This window comes from Polypterus senegalus, chromosome 17 (assembly GCF_016835505.1).
Source record: "Polypterus senegalus isolate Bchr_013 chromosome 17, ASM1683550v1, whole genome shotgun sequence".
Taxonomy (NCBI): domain Eukaryota; kingdom Metazoa; phylum Chordata; class Cladistia; order Polypteriformes; family Polypteridae; genus Polypterus; species Polypterus senegalus.
Window position 1 is genome coordinate 1,918,042 of NC_053170.1, and position 22,254 is coordinate 1,940,295.

The window sequence follows — 22,254 nt, forward strand, 5'->3', positions numbered from 1 at the left end:
CTCGGTCCGGGGGGCACACTGTGGCATCAGCTTTTTGTTCCAAGCAGATTCCTAATCAGTGACAACACCGGACTGCACTCATCTCAGTTGATTAGCTGGGATTATTTTTCTTCTATTCTACATTCAGAAAAGCACAGCAGCATGACTTTTACATGTATAAGACATTTAGAAATATATATATATATATATATATATATATATATATTACCAAACTAGTTTTCTAATTTCTATATTGTTCTCAAACACAGAACTTGAGAAATAACACATCACTTAATGAGCCCAGGAGTCCAATTAAAAACAGAAGCAGGTTGGAACAAAAACCTGCAGGAACAGTGTGCCCGCAGGACTGGGTTTGGGAAACACTGGCCTAACAGACCCTCGTCACAGGGGAGCCGAGGGCAGCAGGATGGGCCGTTCATGTTGGGAGTTACGTTGCACCCTGCAGAGTTGGAAGGGGGCACCAAAGGTGGAAAATGGTGACAAATGGCAGCTACGTCAGATGAGTGGCTAATGCCATCTAAACAGAGAAAGCAGCAGTTAATGGAAAGCAATGATGAATGTGAACCTGGCACACAAACTGTGCCCGGTGCCACCCTCGGTAGGGACCAGGCACAGAAACTAAAGATGAACTAAAGCTACCCAGACATACAGGCGATTGGGGTAGCAATGGATTGGGCAGATTGTGCAAAGCATAAGGGCCTACGAGCTTGGGGGTCCCACTCGGGGACATCGAGATTTTAAAAAAATTCTTAATAACTTGACTAAAACAGCAGTTTCACAGTCTCAATGCAGTGGTTTCAAAGTTCAATCTCTTGTTACCATCAACTCTGAACTCGATGGCTGACGATCAATTGTACGCTGCTGCTGATGTTCTCGTTGAAGGCCATGCTGTAGCACTGACATTTCACCGGTGTTATGAGGTCAGTTGTCGTCATTTCGTTGCATGTTTTCAATTCATCCTATCAACCAAGTCAACTGTTTTCAAAGTAGCTTAACTGTTGTGGTTCGTTTCCCGGGTCCTCCCTGCGTGGAGTTTCCTCCCACAGTCCAAAGACATGCAGGTTGGGTACATTGGCTATCCTAAATTGACCCTATTGTGTGTGTGTGTGCCCTACGGTGGGCTGGCGCACTGCCCCAGGGATTTGTTCCTGCCTTGCGCCCTGTGCTGGCTGGGATTGGGACCGAGACCCTGTAGCAGGATATAGCGGGTTGTATAATGGCTGACTGACTTAACTGTTGCTGATAGGTCGCTGTGCCCCATTGTCTACTTTCAGTGACGCCTGCACGGCTAACATGTTACTGCCGACTATGCCAATGACCGTTGCTGCGTGTGAACGATTGCCTCCAAGTTAAAACTCATCAAAAATGACCTCAGAGGCACCACAGCGCAAGACAGACTTAGTGGTTCGGCTGGACTCTCAATCAATAACGGCGCTTGAAACTTCAACTCCCAGCAGTCCCTGCAGTGGCTTTGATCGGTCATCTGTTGAGGGTGCTGGGGCTGTTGGGTTCAAAGAGGCCAAAAAAGGGAGAAGGATTTTGTGTTTCGTGTCTAAAGTTCCTATCAGTCTACCTTCCATTGTGATTCCTGTGCTTCCTCACAGGGCCATTCTTAGCAGTTTGGGGGGTTCAGAAATGTGCAGGCCCTGGATGTGCAGGCCCCGGATGGGGTGAGGGGAGTCCAGTGGGGCAAAGCCCCCCGAAGCTCAGGAAGGGGTTCTAATAAAACATCCGGAAAATGCCTTAGGTGACCAGTAACAGATCCACGTTGTGCAATGGTTTATCCAGACTGAGCAATCGCTATTCATACATTCCCAGTCCCACGGCCATGCCCCCGATTCCCTGCCTGCTGCCCCCTGTTCCTACCCTTCCCCTCTGAATTCGACTCACTCAAAATTATAAAATTTTGGATGAGGAGGGTATCGTGACACACGACGTGAGGAACTGGCACAGACGGCTGCAGTGCCAGTGGCATGACAGGGGCCCCAGGCTCAGAGCCCGACAAAAAAAATTGGAAGTTGGGGCCGGGCTGGGGGACCCCCTCACGGTCGGGGCCCTACACGGATGCGTAGTTCACGTATGCCTAAGAACGTCCCTGTTCCTCATCTGTGTCCTCGATTGTTTCTGGGACTGTATGTGGATTCATGGCCATCCTGTGAAGAAAGGAGCGCTCCTGAACCCACCGTCCACCCGTCTTCACCATTTCAGGACCTACCGGTAGGACTATCTTTACATTCCCATTCAACGTGCGGATCTCTGGACTCTTTACCTTCATCTTTACGTCATCTCAGTTGCTGTTTTTTCATGGACTTTACTGTGTGTGGGTTTGTTGTATTTAATGTATAATCGCTGTAAGGGGAACTGGGGTGGGATCATTGTTTTCATGTATTATTATTATTACATTCTTTATTTTATTTGTTTTATTTACGGCGGCTTCTTGTCTCTGTTTGTGAGTGCATGAGGGTCGGGCCAAGGCTGGGGGTGTCCCTGGAATCCATCCATCCATCTATCCATTATCCAACCCGCTATATCCTAACTACAGGGCCACAGGGGTCTGCTTGAGCCAATCCCAGCCAACACAGGGCACAAGGCAAGGAACAAACCTCGGGCAAGGCGCCAGCCCACCACAGGGCACGCACACACACGCCCACACACTGCGCACACTAGGGACAATTTAGAATCACCAATGCACCTAACCTGCATGTCTTTGGATTGACAGACACGAGGAGAACATGCAAACTCCACACAGGGAGGACCCGGAAAGCGAGCCCAGGTCTCCTAACTGCGAGGCAGCAGCGATGCCCACTGCGCCACCATGCCGCCCATCCCTGGAATCTCCAATAAAAAATAATATAAATAAATAAATCACCATCCCCTCGAAGGTATGAATCTCAGCAGCACCGGACCGCTACAACTCGACGTGTCAAATACTGGGGAGACTTTTGTGTGACAGAAGGCACACAAGCGAGTATTTGAAGGTGCCAGTGACATTAGCAGTAATATGATTTGTGACTTGTCAGTCAGTGCCCTTATTGTAAGCTTTAACAGTTTAACATACGTATCTGTCATCTGTTTTATTGTATTTACAGTATCGCTGACTGTGCGTTTGTGTCACTGCTGTGAGGACTCTTGTGTGTCACCACTTTATGACATCCATTTTCTCAGAACTCGTGTAAAACGGGTCGATGGTGTCCTGTCAGCCGGTGTTGTCGTTTTAATTTGTCACAAACTGAAATGGCTTCATTTTAACAGTTTCTACTTTGTGGCTTATGTTAGATTTTAATCAGATTCCTTCATTAAGTTGTCTTGGTAAAGTAAGCGGGTCCACATCTTCCATATATTTATGTGTGACTGCTGCTACCCACGCCTCCCACACTCCGTTCCCACAATTTACTTTTGCTAACTTACAGCGGCTGTAATAAAGTGATTTTAAAAAGTTATGACAAACTCCATTTGGAGAGCCGGTTTGTTGGTCACCAGCGTGTCATCTGATAGTGACGCGGTCGAGGACACCACTGCCCAGCCGGCCCCGAGGATCTAATTGCAAATGAATTACTAAGGGCTCTTTTATACTTCACGCTCAGAACGCAGACGAGCACACATCATGGCTGCCACGCATTCCCAGCGTTCATTTGACGCGTCCTCTGAGCAGGTCCTCAGAAATTAACGTGATGTCTGCGCATAAAAGTTATGCTGGACAGGAGGGGTCCACCTCAGTGTGCCACACAGGGGCCTTCAGCAAGCCGGCTACGCCTCTGCACAGAGCCGATGCTCAATCCCATCCTGGTATAGAAAGAAGGGACTAACATAACCAACATACGGAAACCAGGGGCTCAGTGCCAGCCAAAATGGAAACGTATGCCAACATCTGTCCAGGCTCTGACCCAGCACCTCATCTGCACCAGTATACTTAATGCCAGCCAAATTCAACTACAACACCTTATAATTACCTGATACAGAAAGTGGGGACACATATCTATCAAAAGTGGAAAGTGATGACTATTGGGTACCAAATACAGAAACCAGTGCCCAATGCCAGCCAGTTACAGGCACCATGGCTTCTCCAGCTCAGGCCTAATGCCAACTCACAGTGAATTAAAGCCAATCAGACAAAAAATCAATATCTCCTCCCTAGCAGTGCCAGCCGCTCAGCTGCCAGGCATTTCCCAATCACTTTTAATCGTTTTGTTCTGTTAACTGGACATGTGGTGCCCTGGCGTCCATCCAAGGACATATTCAGAGAATTAAAAGCCAATTTAAAGTCTCCGGTACAAAGTGCGTGAGCAGCCAAGTGCCACCCTTATCTCATGTTCATGGTGTCCTTAGCACAGTAGACATGGGTGACGATAATCCACAGAGCTAAATAAATAAATAAGACCCCAAACCACAGCACCTCTAACATCAAGTTGTGAAACTTAAAGAAAGGAAAAAAACAAAAACCGACCAGATTCTCCAAAACAGACATAGAATGAGTGGACCTCCATGTCTGAAGCTCTTTATGACGGTGGCGGTCACCTCAAAGCACAGGCGGAGCCCGCGGGCCGAGTCCCTTTATCAGCTGCACTTCTTCTGGCAGTAGCCACGAGCCCAATGGCTTCCTCTTTAGGAGCTTTGCTCACTTGTCTAATTGTAACCAGTTGAGCTCAGATGTTAGGGTAGCGGGAGGCCTGATCCTGTCCTGTCAACACTGGGTGGGCTGCCCTAACGGGGATGCCAGTCCATAGTGGGGTCCACTGACACACACACACACTTAGTCTGACCTGTACATATGTGGTAGGGAAAATGAAGGAAAAGTAACAGAAACTGGGAGAACATGCAAACTCCACAAAGACGATGACGGGCACTGGAGCTGAGAGGTGGCAGCGCTGAACATGGCACTGCCACGCTGTCATTTACATTGAATCCAATCTGTAAAGCAATGAACTCTCAGCTTTGTGCTGCAGGATTTAATATCCAATAGATGTAGGCCTCCATTCTTTGTGTGTATCAGAAGTGGCACTCACAGCACCTCCAGAAAGTCCTCAGTCGCCTTCACCTCTTACACGTTGTTGCAGCCCTGAGCAAAAGTCGTTGAAATTCCCTTTTTTTTACATCAAGCAACACTCGATACTCCAGAACGACAAATCGATTTTACAAATGTTTGCCAGCTTATTAGTAATACCACACCATTTTTCTAAATCCACATAATCGTGGGCAGCACCAACTCAGATATCCCATTGGCACGAGTCTCCAGATCCTCTACTGAATGTTTAAGTAAAGCTCCTTTGGCCAATTGGGTTCAGGACTGGACTTCAGCTGGGCCACTCGAGGACATTCCCAGAGTTGTCCCTAAGCCACCCAGTTTTGTGTTTCCTTTGTGTTTAGGGAGGGTCACAGATAACCTTTGGGCCAACCGGTAGGACTTCTCTATAATTTGTTGTTTTCAGCTTTCTCTCTCAACCCTGGTTGGTCTTCCTGTCCCCAAACCAATCAATGGTACTGCATAGATGACGAGCGGTGCCTGGTGACCTGGGGCCTCATGTATAACGCCGTGCGTAGAACTCGCACTATAACATGGCGTAAGCACAAAAGCCGAAATGCGCTTACGCACAGAAAAATCCAGATGCAGGAATCTGTGCGCACTCCAACTTCCACGTTCTTCTGCTCCATAAATCCCGATCAGCGTGAAAACTAACGCTCGTGCACGTGCATTATGTAACGCCCCAAATCCTCCCAGAATTACGCCTCTTTGAATATGCAAATCAATATAAATCGCCCTTAAGCGCAGCCTTCTGTGAAAAGACAATGGGAAAAGCACGGGAAAATATAAGAATTTCAGCGAATACCAAGTGGAGGCAAAGGAAAAACATACAATTTGTTCAAATAAACCGTGGTATAATCAACAAAAGGAAGTTGATCGAGTGACATAGCGTGTTGGAGAAACTTGAAAGCTCACATTCACAAAATCGCACAGTGCCGAAAATAAAAAGAAGTCACATATCAAAGTTGCCGTGAAAAGACGAGTTGTAAGCCCACTGTCTGAGTGTCATATGAAAGTTTATTAGGGTACAGAGAAAAAAGGCACACAGTGGGGAAAAAGCACGAAATGTCAACTTTAATCTCGACATTTCCACTTTAATCACGTAGTTTATTTTGTCATTTAGTAGAACATTATAAACTTCATCTTAAAATCGTTTAATTAACCAGTTTCTCAAATCACATCGTAATTAAAGTAGCACGTTAAATGCTTTGTTTTGTATTTGATCTTCTACTCGTATGTGATCTGTGTGTGTGAATCACTACTTGCTTCTTAAACCGGCTCTCTTCCTCCTACTGGTCACAGAATCCGTTACATTTGTGATATTACAGCTCTCTGAATAACTAAAATACTGAGATGTATACGTGATGTCATTTTCATGATGATAGGAGCTAAAGCACGTTATTAAACATGTGTTTCATGAGCCTCGTGCTCATGACAAGCATTTATCTTTTGTCGAAATTTGTCGCTGCGTTTTTAGCTGTGTTGTTATTTTCTCTTTCTGTTTTATATTCAATATATATTGGCGTAGCCGTCACTGCAGTCCTTGCTTTTCTTTCCCCAAGTAACCGATCGCCACACAATCAGCTCTGTAATAGACGTTAAGCCATCTGTAAGCTTAGCGCCGATTCTTCAAAACATTGAAATATCTTCGTAGTACATGTTTAATTATTCTATCCTTCACGACACTCCCAGTGAAGAATATAGATTATTTAAATGAAGTTAAAGTTTTATGTGTATAATTTAACAAACATATTTTGCTGCATTTCACCTTAAAATGATATCGTCATCATATGTAAATACGCGCTTTATAAAGTGGCTCAGGTTGTGAGATATTATAACTGTAGTGCAAGTTTACAGTGGGTGATTGTACTTATAAGTACAAACAGTTCTACAAGGAGCAATTGATTGAGTGCATTTAAAGTTCTTGGGATTAAACTGTTTCTGAACCGCGAGGTCTGTACAGGAAAGGCTTTAAAACGTTTTGCAGTGGCTGAGACAGCGTGTCCTTAATGCTGTATACCGATAATTCTCTTTCCGATCAGCTGCTGCTGTGATTCACACTCAGATACAGTGATATAAATACTCCGAGTCGTGCAGTGAGAGTAATATGGAAAAAGATGATCCGCTGTGGCAACTCCTAACAGGAGGAGCTGAAAGAAGAAGAAGAAGAAGAAGAAGAAGAAGAAGTGCAGTGAGAGTAACAACGCTAAAGCAGTTATGGTATTTGGAATACTATGGCTGTTCCCTGGACCATTATATTGTTACGAGTTAATTACAATCAGATGCATTACACTAATAAACAATATGCGGTTAGTTTCGGTGTATTTATAAAGCCGCGTCATGAAAATAATGAGTAATCACACAAGAACAGTACCATTGCTTTGACGCTGGGTGCCGCCAGTCTGCAAAACCGAGCGGAGAACTTGCGTACGACAAGGCATGAGGTACCGTGGAAAAGTGCGTGGCTTTACGCCAAGTGTAGGTTTTATACATCGCGATTTGAACGTGGAAAAGTTCTTACGCAACATTTCTGTGCGTACGCACCGTTTATACATGAGGCCCCTGGTGACTAATTATCTGCTCTTCTACACACCATCTTTACCAGGGTCTGATGTTCTGGGCAGGCCGTGTGGCATACTGGCCTTCCAGTCAATGAGGCTGTGGCTTCAAATCCCACTAGTGACACCACTGTGTGACCCCAAGCGAGTCCCGTCACCACCGTCAGGCCCTCCGAATAGAAAACCACAGAAATGGAGTTGACAGAATCTCAAATGCTGTACGCTGCCTTGGATGGAGGTGTGCGTCAAGTAAGAAGTACGAATCCTGCTATTCACCCGCTGCGCAATTGTCCAGGCGTAAAACATTCCTGCTGTTCCTGGTGACAGACTTGGCTTTTGTTGCAAAACAATGTCAGTGCCAATTTATTTCCAGAGGACATTTAAACCAACATCAGTAAAGCTGAAGCCAAAGTGCTGACATTGACAAGACACACGAGGACTGGGAAGTGTAAGCACTGGAACTGAAACAGTCTTTGGGAATAATGCAGAATTTATTATTAAAATGAGATGTTTGTGCTGTTCACTCAAGTACAGCATTTTTAACATTTCTTATCACTTGTGTGTATCTGCAGGCGTGATTGTAAATGCAAAGCCGGTGCCCACCCTGTGTGTGACACTGACGTGCTGTACAAATGTGAAGAGTGAGGGCACGGAGTGTTACCCCATTGAAGCGCCACAGATGAAAGGGGAAAGGGGGGTGTAGGGGGGTGCTATTGGAATTTTGCACTAAGACTGGGGGGCTCGAGGTCGACAGAGTGGAACAGACAACCAAGATGAGAGCCGTACACGTCCAAAAGTGCCAGCAGTCAGCAACATCATCACATCACTTCCTGTCCTGTCCAAGGCCCCGCCCAGCCGCACTTTCAGTCATCTCTGCACCCAATTGGTTGGTGGTTCTGTTTGCATGGCCTGTCAATCATTTCGTTCATTTGCAAAAAGCGCACTCACAGCACAGGGCGGGTCCATTAGCATAATATTAATAAATAACATAAAAAACACGGGTCAGCACATTTTCTTTTTTGCATAACTTTCAAAGCATTTTTTGAAATTTTGATGTATTTATTTTTTGTATTTGGGGTTATGTCTATCCATCCATTCCATCCTTTATCCAACCTGCTATATCCTAACTACATGGCCAACACAGGGCGCAAGGCAGAAAACAAATCCCGGGCAGGGCGCCAGCCCATCGCAGGGCACACACACACACCCACACACCAAGCACACTCTAGGGACAATTGAGAATTGCCAATGAACCTGACCTGCATGTCTTTGGACTGTGGGAGGAAACCCATGCAGACACGGGGAGAACATGCAAACTCCATGCAGGGAGGACTCGGGAAGTGAACCCTGGTCACCTAACTGCAATGCAGCAGCGCTAATCGCTACGCCATCGTGCTGCCATGGGTTTACGTCTAAATATTGCTATATCTAAATGCCCTTTCTTTGCAGATGCCCGCTGCCCAAATGTTCCAGCCTGCCAAATGTTCAGCTTTTTAACCAACTAGTGTGACAGACAGGGGGCGCCACTGACACATTGACAGTCACGGTTTCAAAACTGAGGCTTTTACTATAAAAATGCCTCACATAAGGATCCTCGCAGGTTACACAAGTATAAACAATATTCTTCTTCCTTTCCTCCTTCCCTCTCTTTTCACTCCGTCCACCTCCCTCCAGTGAGGATTGCCTTCCTTCCTTCTTTCTTCACAACTCAGCTGTCCTTTTATGTCAGACCCGGGAGTACTTCCAGTGCCAGGGCACAGCCTGAAGGAAGCAGTCGGAAGTCTCAGAAAGTAGGGATTGTGAATCACTGCAGCACCCCCGGTGGCTCCCATGGGTCCCAGCATGGCTGACTCTCGGCACTACAACTCCCATCATGCCCTGCAGAGTTCCACATGGTCACCACAGTCCTAGGATGCAGTCTTCTAGAGGATGGGGGGTGAAAATATACAAAATTAGGAACTGTCTGCCACTGGTCCTTTATCTTGTCCTGTAGTCCGGCCGGGTAAGGGTCACATGCCAGGTAATCCTGCTTGGCACATGCAGTAGGAAACAACGAGTGAATAAATGAGTCTGTTGACTGTGCCTTTTATATATACCCGTGCAGTTTTACTGTCTACATATTTAAAGTATCGTGACCTGAACACGCTTGTTTCTCTTTGTCCATAAAGTAACTCGTTGGTTTAGCATTTCAGCCAAAGTGCCATCACATGGAGTTTTGCTTTCTTAGCTGAAGAGACAGACGGGTCTTTTGTTGGATTTCTGCTTCACTCCTGGTAATGACATTTTTGAGTATCAAGGCACAAGTGATGTAAGCCACGTGCCACACACATGCACTTATTACCAGCCACAGTGCCCGTCGTGGACAGCTGGTAGAAAACTACTGGCTATCTCTTGCCCTCCGTGTGCCAGTCCTCGGTGTCTGAGTGTCTCTCGAGCGCCCGTTTCCGTAAAGCCCGGTTGTCAGACTCTCTCGTTATCTCTCGAAAAGAAATAACGAGGGTGATGTAAAAGAGAGAAATAAAACGAGCAAACAGAGGCATTCACAGCATGTCCACGTCGAGCACCTGACTTGTGTACAGACGGCGGTCCGCCTTCCCTTGAAGAGAAGAGTCTCGTGTCGCGACTTTAACGTCTCTGTCTTTGTCGATCTTACAGAGGGGCCGCCGCACGACACCAGTCTGTTTGTGTTCAGTCTCTCTGTTCTCGCAATTTTGCTCACAGAGGTCACCATTTTGTGCTGCGATTTTAAATACAGAAGCCGCCATTTTGTGTCTTTTTTTGTGGAGGTTTGTGCGTTTTCTCCCATGTGACCAGTCGCCGTAGTCATACGTGTCACCAGGCTGTTAGCTATTTAAGATGGAGGCTCACTACTGGAAGCGTCTGAGTTTCTGGACTCTTTGGACTTTGGGAGTTTTGCGGTTGACGTTTTGCGCTGCTTTTGTTTACGGGCATCGATTTCATCCGCTGGTCCCTCCACTTAACCTCGAGCCTGCTGTTTAATCCATCTTGGCAGAACTCCCTGAGCCCGTCTAAACACCCTGCTGGCTGCGGTCCCATAAACATTTGGCAAACGTGAAGAAACTGGGAAATGGGAGCTTGGAGTCCAATAAAAAGTAAAAGCTGGCCAGGATGAAAACCTGCAGCCACAGGGGGCGCCAACACTGGACCTCCGAAGCAGCAGAAGCGCAGGCAGGAGCCCCGGTGGGCCCTTTTCAGAATTACGCTCCTGAAATGTGCCAGTTTATAAAGAAGCCGGGCGCAGCTCAAACAAGGAGGCGCTTCACCCATTTAGGAGTCTTCATTCGACGCGGTGGTCCTTCGTTCATTTGTGAACCTGCAGGCCGCCATATTAGATAGGCGGAGCTCGATGACATAACATGTCACATGACTTTCATGTTACCAGGCTAACACACAGCATAGCAACCGTAACCAAGAGGCATGAAACATTGGCAACCGCACAAAAAGAACTGGAAAAAGTCAGAGAGAGTCCAAAATGGAAAGCTTAGGTTCGGTTTCTTGTCCTTTAATTTCTGTTTGTATTTTCTGTACATTGTTTTGTTTTGTTTTTTTATTTTTTATTTTTTTTTCTCCTTTGACTTCTGAGGTCAAATCCTCGTTTTTAGGGTTTTTTATGAATTTGAGGTTCATTTGGTGAACTTCCAGTTGCTCCACAAATTTCCTCCGCCATTCCGTGATTTTTGTGAACGCCACTGTGTTTGGTTCCGATCGTTAGGACAGCTGGGGGCGTGCCCTAAGTGGCAAAGGGCGTGTCCTAAGTGGTCCCACTGGATTATTGTGAGCTTAAATTTTGAAGAGGGACTGAGAGGTCAGTGAGAATGTGGAGAGGTCAGAAGTCAGAATGACCGGCGAATATCAAGCCAAGAAACTAAAGAAGCCATCGCCACCTTCCTGCCCGATTTTCACACGTAATTCGTCGCTAACTAAGGTGCAAAGGTTTGCTTTTATCCACCGAGGGATACGCAACATTGGCAGCACAGCCATATTTAACTTGGGGGGGCGGGGTAACTTACTGGCTTAACCCTCGTACACACCTGACACAACCGGACCACCACTCGATGTCACCCGCCAGTGGTCTCCTTGCTCAAAGGTTTGGCTGAACACATCACCCCATGACTAGCACGGCTGCAGTGGCTCCCCACCTGATATCTCGTTTCGTTCCGAACTCCCCTACCAACCTCCAAAGCCATTCATTGTGGGACACTGGTGTGCCCATCCTGTCTGTGCCATCGGCCATCTCCCACTCCAAAGACCTCAAAGCCACTTACTGTACGTCCCTGCAGCTCTTTGGCTGGCACTCCCTGGCATTCTGCTGCTCCTTCAGGTTTTAGTCTTCCATCTTTAAGGGCTCTACTTTGACAAACGACTGATTCAGCCAGAATGTCACTTCGTCCATCCGCCCATTCATCCCTCCGTTATCTGGTTCAGGGTCACAGGGCGAGGGTCCCGCTCACAATTCAGTTCTTATAGTCCCCCTCATTTTGGTTCTTGAAACTTTATCACCAATTGAATGTTCTTGAGTTTGAGCTGAGAAGTGGTTGCTGAGCACAGGACCCTGTGATGGCTGCCATATAAAATCCAGACCCTCTGTGTGTGTGTGTGTGTGTTACATCTGATCACACGATGAGGTAATGGGGGTCACGAGCAGAGAACCAGGGGGCCGATGTTTCCGTTGTGTTCCCACTAAGGTCTGCCCGCTTGTCCATTTGGTGGTTTCCTCAGGTCAGTCGTGCTGTCCTGGCACAGAAGTACCCCTTACAGTGTTGCCATCTGCTAGTTGATATATCTGGCCCTGTTATTTAGAGGGGGTCTAAAGGGGGGCTTGCCTTCCAGCTCTGTTTCCAGTGGGACCTGCGGTCCTGCCCTCTGGCCATCGTCCTGACAGGAAAAAAATAAAAAAATGTACAGACAGACAAAAGATCAAAGCTGGGGGTCAAAACAGCCACCAGAACCACAGAAAAATCGAGGAAATGGTGAAAGCCAAAGGACACACTGGAAGTCTTGGAGTCCGTAGATCAGATAAGGAGGTGAACCAGCAGCTGGGCCTTTCATCCCAGCATGGGACGTGGACCTAGTGACAGGCACAAACAATGGCGGCGATCACGGGCACTTAAAATGGCATCCAAGACATTATATGTATATAAAAAAAAAACCCTACAACTCCTAATCTTTTAGGAAAATCAAAGATAAATAAATAACCAGAATCGAAACCTTGACCTAAAAAAACAAAACCAATCACAGGATCGTATCACCTGACCATCAAAATGAGCAAAAAACAAAACCAAATCCTAACTGTCACCTGTCAGGCCACCGCGTCACCGTACTGTGAACTCTCAGTCCTTAGCAGCAGCGCCACCTGGTGGATTGAAGTCATTCTGTCTCATTGTACCATAGAATCTGAAACTTTACCAGCACTGCCACCTGGTGGACTGATGAGCTCATTGTCTCATTCTACTGTCAAAGCTCAATCCCCTCAGTCCAGAGGTCCGCAAGCTTTTTTGGTTTGTGAACCCATTTTGAAATCTGAGCATTTTTGTGACCCCAGTACTTTGAAATATTGACATTCACTTCCTATTCAATACTTTGTTCAGGGTTTCTTTTTCTATTTTTAAATATTTTCTCGTGACCCCATTAATATATCAGGTGACCCCCACTTACAGCCGTGACCCCAAAGTTAAGAAAGCCACCTTAGTCTGTCACAGCACAGCCTACTGGTGGCTTTGACTGGCTACTTTCTCCTTGTACCTTTAGTGACACTGCCACCTGGTGGTTGTCATAGGACAGTAAAACTTCATTTTTTAGCAGAATTGCTATCGGGTGGCTTTGAAACTTTACCATGTCATTGTGCCATAATACTTCAAAACTGAGTGTCACTGCCACCTGCTGTTTCACCATCTTATTGTACAGTAAAACCTCCATCTTTAGCAATAGCGCCACCTGCTGGTTTTGATAGGTCACCATCATACTTTACTGTAAAACCTGAGTCTTCATCAGCACTACCACTTGGTGGTTTTGGAACCATGAAACATTTCTCTTTAGCAACACTGTCACCTGGTGGATTGATAGGTTTCTATCGCAATACACAATAGAACCGTAGTCTTTAGTAATATTGCCATATTATTATGTGAAATACTCACAGCTCAGTGTGCTATTACTGTTCAGTAAACGAGGGAGTTTGTGAGAGACCCTGATGTATACCATAGTATCACTTATGTTGAATTCACCGCATACCTGTAGAGCATAATGAGTGAGGATGTATTGTAGCTTATTTTGACATTTAAATTCTATTTTATTTTTCATATTTGCTCTCTGTGTTACATGTGCCTTTGTCTGTGTGTACACTTGTAATAAAAGTCATTTCCTTCAGGATCAATAGAGGAGTTTTCTTATATGGAGATTTTCAAAGCTCTCCGCTTCATTTATCATAACACCGTAATCTTCAGTTACACTGCCACCTGGTGGTTTGACACGATTCTGTCATATTGTACCATCCATCCATTTTTCAAACCTGCTATATCCTGAGCAGGGTCTCAATGGAGCCGGTTAAACACACACACATACACACACACACGCACACACACACACACGCACACGCACACACACATACACACACACATACACACCACACACACACACACACGCACACACACGCACACGCACACGCACACACACACACACACACACATACACACACACACACACACACGCACACACACATACACTTACACGCACACACACACGCACGCACACACACATACACACACACGCACACGCACACACACATACACTTACACGCACACACACACGCACACACACTAATGCCAATCGCCAGCCCGCCTAACCTGCAGGTCTTTGGACTGTGGTAGGAATCCGGAGCACCCAGAGGAACCCACAGAGCCATGCGTATGAATATGTAAACTCCACGCAGAGAGGACCCCGGACATGAACCCTGGCCTCCTTATGGTGAGGCAACAGTGCTACTACTGTGCCACCATGCCACCCATCCCATTGTAAGATAAATCCTAAAAATCTTTACCAGCAGTGCCAACTGGTAGTGGCTGTAGAAGTGCCACCCTCTCAGTAGTCTGCAGCAGTGCTGCCACCTTGTGGTTGTGATAAGCTACCGTCTCGTTGTACAGGATGGCGCAGGGAAACTGGGAAACTTTCAATTGACATTCAATGCACAAATAAATGATGAAGTGAACTGTACAGGATATGCAGTTAATGATGGTAATCGATATTCATTCAACATTCGCCATTCATGAAGGTGTCGTCTGTTTCTGTTTCACATTCTGATGGCCTGTTGTGGAATTTCTGCATGTCAAGAGCAGTGCTGGAGATTTCCTTCTTTTTTAGTTCGGCAGTGGTTGCAGGACGTGTGCGGTACACTTGGCTTTTAAGATGTCCCCACAGAAAAAAAAAATCACAAACGGTGAGACCTGGGGACCTCGGTGGCCATGGAATGTCACCGTTGCGTGAAATGACACGCATTCCAAACAATTGTCGATGAGCTGCCATCGATTGTCTGGCAGTAGGTGAAGTCGCTGTAATCACATGAGCCGACGGGACACGATCGTGACGTCCAAATTGGTAATGACACCTGAATTCCCTTTGTGCAGCCGTCACACTGTCACCGTTCTTATAAGAGGCTCTCACAGACAGCGCTCGGTGCACACCACTCCACTGCTCCATTATAACTCATGGCAAGGGGTCCTAAACAGAGTCGCGTCAGTCCCAAACAACTGCCGACACCCCAGGGTCCCCAGCACCTACAGTTCCACAATTTCCAGTTTCCCTGCACCACCCTGTACAATAAAATCTCATGTCATCCTGGTGGTTTCGGTAGCCTTCTGTCTCATTTGCCATACAGACCCTGCCACCTGCTGCTTGGGACAGTTGCTGTCTCATTGTCCCTTAAAACATCAAACAAGCAACAGTGTCACCTGCTGGACTTGGTGGGTTGCCCCCCTAGTTTTGCTCTAAAAGCTCACTCTTTGGTGGCACTGCCACCTTACTGTCTTATTTACCACAAAACCCTCAATCTTTACAAGTTGCCTGAAGAAAACTGGCACATCATGTGACCTGCTCAGTTAGCCAATAAAAGGTGTCGTTTATGCACCCCTGGTGTCATAGATGTTCACTTCGGAGGCACCTCGGGGGTCTAACTAAGATTAAATCACCGGGACGGGTGCTAAATGGGTGGACTGACACCTCTTCTTCCCCCTTTCTCAGATCCTCTGAAGAACATAGCCAGACCTAATCTTCCTCTTCCTCACCACACCCACGATGACCTCATTTTCGGCAATTACCTCATTATCCCACCTCTTCCTTTGTTTTTGGGGTGTGTGGGCTATTTAACTGCCCACCTAACCTTTCTTTTGTTCCAGACTCAGTCTATGGTGACTACTCTGTGGAATTGCAGTTGAACTTTTGTTGTTTTCTCTACAATATATCGAGTGGGTGGTTCAGGTGGATCCCCCCAAAACTGTTGTCCACCTTTGTCTCTCTTCTCCACAGGTTACAACACCCTACTACCCCTGAAGAACACCTGAACGCCACCTGATGGTTTCCAGTTGTATTGCAAATGTTGTAACGAGCGCACTCGGTGTCATTCGAGCCTTAACTGTTCTGGAGGCCGTGCGAAAGCCTTGAGTTCCCTGCCTTGCCCCCCTCTAGCACCCGGACCCTGATAATGCATTCGAGGCAGTCAGTTAAGCCCCTGGTGAGAAGAAAAAGGGGTCACCTTTTAGCCGTGGTAGGTCAAGCGAGGCACTCACCCGCGATGTCCAGGTCCACTTTGAAGCTCATGAAGTGAGTGTGGATGTTCCCCACTGCATTTGCTGCCACCCGGTGGCCATACTGCAGACTGCCTTCAGTCAGGTAGGTGGTGAGGATGTAACCCGTGGCAAACACCTTGACTTCCATTGCCCCGTTCTGGTAGAACATAAAATCCCAGATGTAGTCGTAGTTGCCGATGTCCGTGATGGTCCTCACGACCAGCATGCTGTTGGCCTGCCCCCCGTAGCCCACGCTGATATAATTAGTAAGATGGCGCCTGAGTGGGTGCTCTGTGCTGTACTCAAAGATGCAGATGGAGTTCCTGACCCGCCGGGTACTGTTGGTCTGGACATACTGGTAGGTGTCCACATAGGTGGCAAGATAAGGGCAGTCCACGCCCCGCACCAGCTCGTGAGCGGAGCTCCCCATGGCAAAGCCCGTATCCAGAGACTTGGTTAGCATTGCTGCACCCACCGAGGCTCCGTAGACGCTGGCAGCTTCTTGGACGCTGACCTCGTAGGCCACACGCTGCCCTGCAAATCGGGCATCAAACACACGGAAGCCATGGACCAGGCTAAGCCCAAAGTCAAAGCTCCAGTTGAGGTACTGCACCCGGTTGTCATCCAGGGTGTACCGCCGGCCCCTCGGGTCAACCTCCAGGGGTGGCACACCTTCCGTCTTTGTCCTGGGCATTAAGGTGCCCAGCTCCTTCTTCCCTTGCAGTGTGACCCTCTTGACGTGGCCCTGCTCGTATTTCTCCTTCAGGTCCTCCAGGCTGTCAAAGTACTGGCCGTTGTAGAGCACCTTGAGGATCTCCCACTGGGAGACGTTGGCATCGCTGTGATCCAGGAAGATCTCAAAGCCCATGGGCTGAAGGAAGTACCCGGGCTGGGCAAAGCAGAAGGAAAGCCATGTCTCCCTCCTTCCCGAACTGAAGCCCCTTGGCTGGCTTTCAATGGTGTAGAACTTGTCAGCGGCCCCTCCGAAGCTCTCCTCCAGGATGGCGGTCACCTTTGAGAGCTCCTTCTGGCAGACATGATGGAGGAAGGCATCGTATTCCCAGTTGGAGATGGGGCGGGAGCTGAAGGGCGGGTAGCGGCCATACTTCTCCACGGTGACATCCCGGTGGTAGGTGGGCTCTGGCAGCGGCCCCACCACATACTCCTCTATCCTAGCCTGGGACCCCCTGAACAGCACCACAATGGCCTCCCTGGGGGGCTTGTCACCCACGCCTTCCAGATACCGATGAGTCTCTTCCTTCCGGGGCAGGTGCAGCTCAATGAGGAAGAGGGAGTTCTCGGTGGGGTCAGCCCAGGGGTCATCGGTGATGTTCAGACTGGCCAGCGCCATGACGTACCGCTTCACAGCGTCGTGCTCGGCGGCAGTCAGGTCAGCGAACACCGAATCCTGGCCACGGTGCCCACCACTCCGGGACTCGCCCTTAGAGGGGGAGCAGCCGTTCCTCCCGGGCGCCGCCTTGCGGGCGAACATACAGATGAGGATGATGTTGGTCATGAGCGACGTGAAGAAGAGCAGGCCAAGAAGAAATTTGGCGGTCCCGTTCATGCTTTGGGTGAAGGGGCCGAGACGCGGCAATGAGGGGAACAACGGTGGGAAAAGGAAAGTGGCTGAAATCTGTAGGAGGAGGACAAGGAGGAATGGAAGGAAAGGAGGAGTCGCTGCGCTTGACTTCTTTTTATGGCCACTCAGTCGTCGTCTTCTGGGTTTCTTTTTTTAATTGGAGGCATAAATTTAATCCCATAAATAAACTCAAGGGAACAGGAAAAAAAAAAAAACAATCGAGTCCTCAGGGTGGTCAAGATGGAGAGGCAGGGGTCCCTTAACGACACTTGGACACCTCCACCCCCCCGAAGAGAGGCCTGCTTTCACTCAGTGCCAAGCCTGCTGACGCAACGAGGGTCTCTTATCAACTTGTTTATAACAGGAATGCAGAAACGGCGCCCAGAGAGACCACCGGGCTTCTCGGCGAGCTGCACATCTGCCAGGGCGTCGCTAACAAATGACCAGCGGTGAGCCAAGACAAACAGCGTGGCGCATCTGGAAATGCCATCTGCACGGGACGGTGGGGCTTGAACCGGGAGCCCTTTAGCCACTGATCTGAACTGGAAGTGACCGTCGGGGGGCAAACATCTGAAGCCTGCTGGTCTCATACTGGGTGTCAATATTCGAGGCTGCATTTCTTTGAGATTTGAACCCGAGGCCAACTCCTTTCAAACTTCTCTCTCACTGGGCTATGCTGATAATTAATAAGCGACTTGAGATTTGAACCCGGGGCCTGCTTATTTCCAACATTCCTCTAACCGGGCCATGCTAGGAGTCTCAGCCTGACCTAGAATTTGATCCCAGTGCCGTCCCACAGCAGACCTTTCTCGCCGTTTGACTAAACTAGAAATCCGTAGCAAATCTGGGGTTTGAACCCGGGGCACTTTCATTTTAAACCTCCCTCTCAGTGGGAATCAGTAATTGACCTGGCACTTGAACCCGGAGCCTGCTGATTTTAAGCTCTTCATTCATTAGGCTATGCTAAGAATTACTAACTCTCCTGGCATTTGAACCCGGGGCCAACTCATTACAAACTTTTCTTGCATTTCCTCATTAACTCACCTAGCACCTGAACCCGGGGCCCTGCCCATGTCAAACCTTTGTTTCACAGGGCCATGCTGGGAGTAACGACTGAGCCTAGGATTTGAACCCGGGGCCTGTTTATGTCAAACTTACCCTCTCTTGCCTAGGCTAAGAGTTAGTAGCTGACCTGGGATTTGAACCTGGGGACGGTTCATCTCAAAGCTCCCTGTCATTGTGACTGTGCTGGAGATCAGTAGGAGATTTGAACCCGCAGCCTGCTTACTTCATGCTCTTCATTCACTCATTTATACTAAGAATTAGTAAGTGACTTGCGATTTGAACTCGGAGACTCCTTATGTTTAAATGTCTCCGTCACCAGGACTCACGACCTGACCTAGAATTTGAACCCGGGGCCGTCTCATTTCAAGCCTCTCTCTCACTGAGCCATGTAAAGAATCAGTAGCTGACCTGGCATTTGAACCCGGGGCCAGTTTATTTCAAACATTTTTCTGACTTGGCTGAGCTAAGAATCAGTAACTCACTTGGGATTTGAACCCGGGGCCAACTCAAGTCAAGTTTCTCTCTCTAAGGTTTAGTAGGTGACGTGAGGTTTGAAGGTGCAGCCCCCTTATTTCACACACCCCCCCCACTAGCCAATGCTGGCCTAGGATTTGAACCCGGGGCCTGCTGATTTGGACAGCTAAAATGTCAAGCTGGTGTTTGAGGTGTGGCTTCAACCCAAATCCCCCACTCATTCGAGACCCCTGAGCTGATGAGCCATCCAGACGTCTACCCTGCACTCTTGTTGGAGCCAGTCTGTGCTGGCGCCTCCTCTGTGCCAACTGGGCCATAGTGGCACTAGAATCTTGAATCGCCCAGCCTTGGCACCTTCACCTACAGAGCTGTCCTATAGGAGCCACTGAGTGGAGAGTCTGACCCTCCTGGTGCGGCGGGGGGGCACAATGACCCGGCTGGCCTAGCAGCTGGGCGCTGTTTTTGTTGGCCCCTCTTCCCGCTGCCAGAGTTCATGCAGAGTTCAGCGAGCTGGGAGTGGGTGCCAAGAGCAGGTGGTATGAATTTGGGACGACCCTTTCACTTTTTCTGGGCCGGAGGTTTGGCAGAGGAGGTCTGCTTGGGGTCAGCTGTAAGTATGCGCATGTTGGAGATGCCCCAAGCCCTGGAGATATTCTGCCTGTCACGCCACGAAAGCTTCCCACCGGATCCATTTGCCCACCCCTCCCCTGCCCCCCCAAGCAGGCACCATGCTGTCTCACGCACCTCGCCCCCCCTCCCCCCACCACGCAGCACCTACCGGTCACATCCAGGTCCGCCTTGAAGTTCACAAAGTGTGTGTGGAGGGTCCCCAGGGTGTTTTTGGCCACTTGGTGCCCGTAACGCAGGCTGCCATCAATCAGGTAAGCGGAGGAGATGAAGCCGGTGGCAAACACCCTGACTTCCATTGCCCCGTTCTGGTAGAACACAAAGTCCCAGATGTAGTCGTAATTGGCGATGGCCGTGATGGTCCGAATGATCAGCACACTGTTGGCCAGCCCCCCGTAGTCGTTGATAAAGAAGTCAGAGAAGTGGCGTCTCAGTGGGCGCCCCATGTTGTGCTCAAAGATACAGATGGAGTTCCTGTAGTGCTTGGTCCTACTGGTGTCCAAGTAGCGGAAGGTATCCACGAAGGTGGCATGGTATGGGCAGTCGACCCCCCGCACCAGCTCATGTGCCAGCCGGCCGATGCCAAAGCTGGAGTCGACGTACTTGGTGAGCATGACAGCGGGCGTGTTGGAGCCGTACATGGCGATGGCCTCCTGGACGCTGACCTCGTAGGCGATTCGCTCTCCTTTGAACCGGATGTCGAAGAGGTACATGCCAGTCAGGCTGCTCAGCCCGAAGGCGAAGCCCCAGTCCAGGTAGAGGACCTGGTTGTCCTGGACGCTGTACCTCCGGCCCCTCATCTCGTGCTGCTGGGGTGGCAGGCCGGAGGGCGGCCGGCGGGGCTTCAGAGAGGCGTAGTCCTCGCTCGGCTGGTACACAATCTTCTTGATGGTGCCCCTCTCATATTTGTCCCTCAGGTCCTCTGAGCTGTTGAAGTACTGGCCGTTGTAGAAGATCTTCAGGACCTTAAACCCGGACGGGTCCTTGCTGCTGTGGTCAACGCGAATCTCCAGCCCCACAGGGTGCAGGTAGAAACCGGACATTTTACGGAAGACGGTGTACCACGACGCCCGGTCGCCTGACTTCAGCCCTCTGGGCATGCCCTCCACGAAGCAGAAGTTGGAGCCGTTGTAGCCGAAGCTCTCCTGCAGCACTCGGCTCAACTTTGGGAATTCCTTGGTGGCCAGGAAGTCGAAGACGTAGCCGTACTCCACACGGGTGACTGGGCGGGCCGAGTACTGTAGCTGCCTGCCATACCTCTTGAAGGTGTTGTCCCGGTGGTAGGTGGGCTTGGGCAGCGGCCCCACGATGTACTCCACGATCTGGTCCCGAGAGCCATGGAAGACCACCACCTTGGCCTCGCGGGGCGGCTTCGATCCTGACCTGTCCAGGTAATGCAGCGCCAGCTCCTTCTCGGGAAGGTGCAGCTCGATGAGGAAGATGTAGTCATCAAAGAGGGTGGTCATCTCGGAGTCGGTGAGCTTCAAGTCCGTCTGCTTCATCAGGTACTCCTTCACCACCGTGTGCTCCTCGGCGCTCAGGTCGGAGAAAATCAAACTCTTGCTGTCATGCATGTGAGTCTTGAGCATGCCCGCCGCCATTTGCCTGCTGCATTTTGGCACCTCGGGGGTCTTGCGCGCCTGCATGCAGATGAAGACCACATTGGCGATGAGCGAGGCCAGGAGCAGCAGGCCCAGGCAGTACTTGGCTGTCGAATTCATCTTCCGACTCCCGGCTCACATCTGTCCAGACGACCCGCAGCTGGAGGAAGACATCTGGCCGACTCCGCCCCTCAGTGGGCGGGACCCACTGCCTGTTCCCTGAATGGCCAAAAAAATAAAAGAACTCCAAGAGGCAGGAGTGGGGGTGTGGGTTGGACGGGTTGGGGGACACTGCAGCTGACAGAGCAGAAAAGGCGCTGTACTGGAGTCTGAATGGGGGATGGGGCACTAGGGTGGGCCATCTGCTGCAAGCCCCAAAGTGCACGTATCACATTTCACATGACTGTCCTCTGTGGCTCCTGGTGGGTGAGCTGCAGCCTTTTGGACAAAGGGGGGCATCAGCTCAGGAGGAATCAGATGAGAGGAGGGCACCGGTGGTCCACTTATTTAGTCACTGAGCACAGAGATGAGG

At 49.1% G+C, this 22,254-nt stretch overlaps 1 protein-coding gene across 2 annotated transcripts in view; it reads right to left on the reverse strand.

The window, feature by feature from the left end:
* Window positions 1-21,874, reverse strand: part of aoc2 (amine oxidase copper containing 2) — a 36,694-nt gene extending 14,820 nt beyond the window's left edge. Inside the window, exon 1 of one of the 2 annotated variants that reach the window (XM_039740747.1) lies at window positions 20,273-21,874. In XM_039740747.1, the coding sequence (XP_039596681.1) occupies window positions 20,273-21,842 (1,570 nt within the window). In that variant the 5' untranslated portion in view covers window positions 21,843-21,874. Of the gene's footprint in view, window positions 1-16,373; window positions 18,141-20,272 lie in introns of those variants that run through there. The other variant, XM_039740748.1, reaches the window with a different exon arrangement.
* Between the last annotated feature and the right edge of the window lie 380 nt (window positions 21,875-22,254).